The 7,480-nt window shown below is 35.0% G+C and overlaps 1 protein-coding gene across 1 annotated transcript in view; it reads right to left on the reverse strand.

Moving 5' to 3' along the window:
* dpydb (dihydropyrimidine dehydrogenase b) overlaps nucleotides 1-7,480 on the reverse strand; it is a 35,500-nt gene that overhangs the window by 19,643 nt on the left and 8,377 nt on the right. The window contains exons 4-8 of the mRNA XM_046052060.1: nucleotides 6,138-6,248; nucleotides 4,270-4,352; nucleotides 3,243-3,330; nucleotides 2,926-3,087; nucleotides 1,216-1,412 (exon numbers count right to left, since the gene is read on the reverse strand). Coding sequence (XP_045908016.1) covers nucleotides 1,216-1,412; nucleotides 2,926-3,087; nucleotides 3,243-3,330; nucleotides 4,270-4,352; nucleotides 6,138-6,248 — 641 coding nt within the window. The remainder of the gene's footprint in view (nucleotides 1-1,215; nucleotides 1,413-2,925; nucleotides 3,088-3,242; nucleotides 3,331-4,269; nucleotides 4,353-6,137; nucleotides 6,249-7,480) is intronic.

The raw sequence follows: 7,480 nt of genomic DNA on the forward strand, positions 1-7,480 counted from the left end.
GGCGAAGGGAAGGAAAAGATGTGGTAGAAAAAAGTGTACAAGCAATAGAGATAACCGCACCCTGGAGAGGATTGTGAAACAAAACCCATTCAAAAATGTGGGGGAGATTCACAAAGAGTGGACTGCAGCTGGAGTCAGTGCTTCAAGAACCACCACGCACAGACGTATGCAAGACATGGGTTTCAGCTGTCGCATTCCTTGTGTCAAGCTACTCTTGAACAAGACACAGCGTCAGAAGCATCTCGCCTGGGCTAAAGACAAAAAGGACCGGACTGCTGCTGAGTGGTCCAAAGTTATGTTCGCTGATGAAAGTAAATTTTGCATTTCCTTTGGAAATCAAGGTCCCAGAGTCTGGAGGAAGAGAGGAGAGGCACAGAATCCACGTTGCTTGAAGTCCAGTGTAAAGTTTCCACAGTCAGTGATGGTTTGGGGTGCCATGTCATCTGCTGGTGTTGGTCCACTGTGTTTTCTGAGGTCCAAGGTCAACACAGCGGTCTACCAGGAAGTTTTAGAGCACTTCATGCTTCCTGCTGCTGACCAACTTTATGGAGATGCAGATTTCATTTTCCAACAGGACTTGGCACCTGCACACAGTGTCAAAGCTACCAGGACCTGGTTTAAGGACCATGGTATCCCTGTTCTTAATTGGCCAGCAAACTCGCCTGACCTTAACCCTATAGAAAATCTATGGGGTATTGTGAAGAGGAAGATGCGATACGCCAGACCCAACAATTCAGAAGAGCTGAAGGCCACTATCAGAGCAACCTGGGCTCTCATAACACCTGAGCAGTGCCACAGACTGATCGACTCCATGCCACGCCGCATTGCTGCAGTAATTCAGGCAAAAGGAGCCCCAACTAAGTACTGAGTGCTGTACATGCTCATACTTTTCTTGTTCATACTTTTCAGTTGGCCAACATTTCTAAAAATCCTTTTGTTGTATTGGTCTTCAGTTATATTCTAATTTTCAGAGATACTAAATTTGGGATTTTCATTAGTTGTCAGTTTTGATCATCACAATTAAATGAAATAAACATTTGAAATATATCAGTCTGTGTGTAATAAATAATATAATATCCAAGTTTAATTTTTTGAATGGAATTACTGAAATAAATAAACTTTTTGATGATATTCTAATTATATGACCAGCACCCGTAATATCATGCTTTACTATCTTTTATATAATCTAGAAATATAATGATGATGATATGTTACCTAAGCCCTCCAATGTACTTCTGTTTCTCAAATATGGTAATATTATCATATCCAAGACGAGCCAGGAAGGAAGCACAGCTGACTGACGCTGGGCCACAACCAATCAGAGCTATAGGGGTGTGGTAAGACTCTGGCATCTCATTGGCTGGTGGGAGTTCAGGATTCCTGATTTGAGCGATGCTCATCTTACTAAACACCTAGGTAGAAACACACACATATATATTTGAAATGATATACTTGCATGTTGTAACTCTTAACATTCCGTAACTCTCGCAACACAAAAAGGCTGACTTTAAAATGAGACTACGTAAGTTTTGCTGCCACAATTGGCAATAACGTGATAATGCTTAATTTTTAAATATATTACAACATATTGTACATGCAGAGTCATGAATTCATGAAAATCCACCAAAGCTTCCGCTCCACTGACGAAAACATCAGACCTGTGTGGAGGGAGGACGAGGCTTTAACATTCCTCGGATTAATTAATTTACAAACAAACATTAATAAACAAACATCAATGCCATATTTCCCTCGTGTTTTTCACTGTTTGAGATTTGACTGGTGCTCATTTAATAAATTAATTATCTTCTCCGGCAATGACACTGTTTATCTCAATGAACCAGTCAGTTTTCGTATAACGGTAGTGATTGGAAACGCGCATTAATTTCCATTTTCGCTTTTGCTGATTTTCTCAAAATTTTGCACTACATTTGCATTCTTCTGTGGTTCAGAAAGATAATTTGGTTCAACAATTATTTCCAAGGTCAAGAATGAACTTTTATACTCAAGAATCATAATGCTGAGATTTAAAGACACTGTCATATGGTTAATTATTTTGTTATGTGACAGAGATAAAGTTTTGTATAATAACAATAATAATAATAATAATAATAATAATCTTTATTTGTAGAGCACTTTTCAAAAACAAGATAAAAAGTGCTTTAACAAGTGTAAAAACAATAAAACACATAAAAACAAATACATGATAAAAGCAAGAAAACACTTAAGAGACTAAGTTTTGTATAGTACAAGAATATACAGACACATTAGCATATAAATTAAATGATGGTGACATGACAACTGGTTGTAACTGCAGGAGCATCTGAAAAAAATAGAACATACTACTCCTGCATCCTTTGCACTCTGATCACTGCACTATTTGTCAATGTGTATATTGTTTTTGTTCATAGTGTGTATATTTGTGTTGTCTACACTGAAGTCTGTGTCTGCTTTTATTTTAATTTTATATTTTTGTATGAGTAAGCACATCGTGAGCAACGTACAATCCTGAGTCAAATTCCACGTTTGTGTACACATACCTGGCAATAAAGTTGATTCTGATTCTTGTTAATTTTCTTCCATAATTTAATTTAAAAAAAAGGGAAACTTTAATATCTTCTAGATTTAATACACATAATGTGAAATATTACAAGCTTTTTTTTTTTGGTTTTAATCTTGATGATGACGGCTTACAGCTCATGGAAATCAAAACTCCAGTATCTCAGGTTGTATTGGAAGACCTCAGCTAATTAACTCAAAACACCTGCAAACGTTTCCTGAGCCTTTAACTCTGTCTGGTTTGTGGTGCTCACAATAAACTTTTCCAAGATTTCTTTGGACGTACTTGTAATTTCAGCTGAGTCATTTGAGCAGTTTGTGCTTTATTGTATGTTTTATACAAAAAACAGAAAGCTCTAAATGTTGTACCTCGGTAGCAAACTGCTGTAGCCCTCCGATGTTAATGGGTCCCTCCTCAGAAGCATATAGGTTGCAGCCCCCCACACACAGCTCTGACGTGGGACAAACCATTCCACAGGTCAAACCCAGGGGGTTGTCAGAAAGGATAGCCCTCGCTGCCCCGTAGTAGTTCTGGTATACACAAAGAAACACACAAACATGAATAACAAGATCTTGACTTTGGAACTACAACTCTTCCTCTCATTGTTTGATCTTTCTGATACATCCTTGACATCATAGAGCTGGTGTTCAAAAGTTTGTTTGTGTGTGTATATATTTTACAGTACCTTGTTAGAGATGCTTGTAATAAATGACTTTATGTCCAGGTTAGTAGGGCAGCTCTTCTGACAGGGAGCATCTGCACATTTTAGACACCTAAACATAGATTTTACTTTTATTTTACATGTTTAATCCAAGAAAAAAATCTATTTTTTCCAACTGGTCCAAGAAAGCATAAAGTCAACAACATAAAATCCTACAACTAGGCTCTAGTAAACTGGTGCATTGATAATGATGATAGAAATACTGAGATATCAAACCATTCTACGAGGCTGCAGTCCAGTCATTGTGTGTTAGCTCACATGTAAAAATGTTAATGTATTACCATGTTTATCATCTTAGTTTAGTGTGTTAGCATGGTAACATTTGCTTATTAGCACTAAACACAAAGTACAGCTTATATAACAATACAATTATGGTCATAAACCAAAGATCTTAACCGCATGGTGGTGCTAAAGGAAAATTCAGACGAAAGTCAGTATCATCTCAGGATCACGAATGACCGTGTTAAATTTCATGGCAATTAATAAAATAGTTGCTGAGATTTGATGGCCTACTGCAATTTTCAAATCATAGGAGGTGCAATATTTTAAATTAAATGACATAATATTCTACAGACTTCAGAAAACATATTTGTTTGGTATATATCCCCACAAAAATCCACACTTCATAATTTAAATATGTTCTTCCATAAACATTTGAATAATTATGTAAAAATTATCATTCCCTCCAATATCACAAACCATATCGCAACTGCAATATCAGTCAAAATAATCGCAATTAGACATTTTTTCAAAATCATTCAGCCTTATTCTGGACCAAAGAAGTGTGAAAACTGCAGCAGCTGTTACTTTCTTGGTCTCATAATGACCAACTAGCTCTACGCTGTGGATAATGTTTAAGCTGCTAAATGCGACTGGTTGAGTTTGTGAGATTGTGTGTGTGCGTGCGTGTGTGTGTGTGTGTTACAAGTCAGCTGAAAGTAATACTTTGCATCTAAAAAAAAAAAAAAAAAGCCAAGTCATCCATTCTCACCTCAGTGCTTCTCGTAGAGCTCCGCGCTCGCTGAGCGTTGTATGTTTGATATCGTCAAAGTTGTTTTCCAGCTTCTCACACGACTGAGAGAAAGACAGTGTGGAGAATGGTTAATAATCTTTCTAATATAATTGAATGAATGAATGAATGATTTTATGTGAATGAATGAATGAATGATTTTATTTGGTAAATTTACAATGAAATAACCAAAAAAGGAGTAGGCTGAAGCCAAGAATTATATTTGCCTACCCTATTTAACCATAAACCTGAAGAATCAGCATTATAAATTATAAAAACAGTATACATAATTATACAATACTGCACATACATTTTTTACATAGTATTAACAAAACTTACATACTAACTGAATAATCATTAACAATTTTCTTTTTTAAAGATCTTTTGAAGCTAAACAGAGAAGTACATAATTTCAAATCATCTTTTAGTGAATTCCATAATTTCACACCCATAACTGAAACATATCTAGATTTTACATTAGTTCTTTCTTTTCCACATTCAAACATAAACAGGCCTCTTAGGTTATATCTACCCTCTCTTAACTTAAATAATTTCTGAATACCAGATGGAAGACTTTTGTTAAATGCTCTGTACATTATTTTCAATATTTTTATATATACAATATCTGTGAATTTTAAGGTATTACTTTTAATAAAGAGTTTGTTGGTTGGTTTGTGATATCCTACTTTATTAATGTCTAATAGCTCTTTTTTGTAACTTAATTAACACATCTATGTTTGTTTTATTTGCATTTCCCCATATTTCTGAACAGTATGACAGATAAGGCATAACTAAGGAGGAATATATAATACTCAAGCCTTTTTTATTTATTAGATCTTTTGTTTTATACAATATTCCGACTGATTTTTCTACCTTGCTTCTAATTTATTCAATATGTGGTTTCCAACTAAATTTATTATCTAGGATCACACCTAAGAATTTGGTTTCATAGACTCTTTCAATTTCAACTCCATTTAACTGTAACTTTGCATTACTGTGAGTCCTATTACCAGAAAATATCATAAATGTAGTTTTATTTTCATTTAAAGATAACTTATTATAGTCAAACCACTTCGATTGCAATAATTCATCCATATTTTTTCCAGAACAGAAAATATTTGTGTCATCAGCGAACATTATAAATTTCAACATTGTGGATACTATAAAGATGTTGTTTAAATAGAGAATAAATAATTTTGGTCCCAAAACTGAACCTTGAGGAAGACCGCATATTACTGTTTCTAATTGTGACTGTGTATTGTTAATTTGTACATACTGAAATCTATTACTTAAATAACATAATAATAATAATGTCAATAATAATAATTAATTTTTCAGCAATAAAGCATGGTCACTAGTGTCAAATGCTTTACGCAAATCAATAAACACACCCACTGTGTTGAGTTTTTGGTCAACTGCAGCTGCAACATGATTAATACTTTTAAAGGAAACAGGAACTGTGGGTGGATAGAAGTGGAGGAAGAAAGTCTGAGACTGTGGGCCCCTTAGTGAGTCACCTCCCCTTAGTTTACTTGCTTAACTTTGCTCAAGTCATGGATGCCTATGGGATCATGATTATGTTATCTGATTCTACTGACAGTCAACAGCTGAGTCAGGATAGCCTAATATTGCTTTTTGACATAACTTCAGATTTCACCAAATACTAAAAGGTTCTTAAAGGTACTAAAAGGTAAAAACTTCTGTATCTCTGAACTCTCTCTTTCACCAAATCAGACTATTCTATGTGATCTCCTTTTGATAATTGATGTAATAACTAATGTGATAATGTTTTTGAAAACCTATGGGCTAGAACATGCAGCGAAAGCAGACGTGTGTGTGGTATATCTTACATCGCAGTTCCTCTCAGCATTTCTCTTCCAGTGTTTCTTTTCTTTCTTCTTGCTTGCCGTGGACATGATGTGAGCGTGAGTCTTCACCCTGGGATTCAGGGCAAGGACACTCTGTACGAAATTAGGTGAAATAGATCATTACATCAGTAAAAAACTCTGGTAGACACAGACTCTGTTAAGTATTTATGGGTTAGCTAATCCTGAAAACTGATTTGAATAGTTCCAGAAAAGGTTTTTGTTGACCTAATAAATGTGTTACTTACGGAAGCCAAGTGGTTGCAATGTGTATTTCTTGTATTCCCATTATCTCAAGATCACAAGCTAATTATGTCGTTACCTCAGGATATCCCAGTCATTTTCTTGTAATGCGACTTACATTTGAGGAACAACATACAAGGATCAACAAAGCATCAAAAAAGAAACAATAAAGTAAGAGATCTACGAGTAACAATAAATACTGGTGAGAGTTATTAGCGCGTACGGCATCAATGGGGTAAAGGGAAGAAGTAAGAGTTAACGAGTAGTGCAATCAATGAAAAGATAATAGTAAGGAGGTAGAAGAACAAGATTAGAGGAAGTTCGTGATAGGGGTTAGGTTTTAGAGGTGTTATAAGAGGAAGATTTCTCTTAAGAGTTTTCAGGAGCTTCTTGAAGTTAGAGAGGGCGTGTCGTAGCTCGTTAGATTGTTTTGTATGTACGGATGGTAGAGCCAGGCGGCGTTTGTTGGAGGAGCGCAGTGGCCCAGAAGAGACGTAAGCTTGTATTTCTCACATGTTTCTCTAGATAATAACAAATTTACCTAATTTTCACAAGAAAATGACTTTGTAAAAACGCCATAATTAGCAGTGATCACATCACAAGCATTCCCAAGTGTTTTCAACTCCCGTAGTTACTCCCAGTGGTATTAGTGTTATATTATATATCCAAATTTAGTTACTAATAGTTGCTGTTATAAAAATGTCTAAATGTCACTTTTATTGATAAATCGAGACAAAAAATGTTTGTTTGTTTGTTTGTATGGGTAAATATGTGGATTGGCACATAACTTATTTTTAAAGAAACCTGTCTTTTCAATTTAGCATTTCCCTAACTAATGTTTTTATTGCTTTTATTGATCTTAATATTTCTCTTTTGTGTGCCTTATATTTAATTTATCTTTTTACTTTTATATAAATTTTATTTTTAAAATGTATTTATTTACTACTGTAAATGCTTTTTGACACATGGTTATGCTGGTATTTTAACACAACGTCAAGCAGCATTGCTATTTTGCATGAAAGGCGCTGTACAAATGAAGTCGGACTGACCGACTGATTGATTTCCTGGATGAGCCCTGTCTTTGT

The sequence above is a fragment of the Micropterus dolomieu genome, linkage group LG06, assembly GCF_021292245.1.
Source record: "Micropterus dolomieu isolate WLL.071019.BEF.003 ecotype Adirondacks linkage group LG06, ASM2129224v1, whole genome shotgun sequence".
NCBI lineage: Eukaryota > Metazoa > Chordata > Actinopteri > Centrarchiformes > Centrarchidae > Micropterus > Micropterus dolomieu.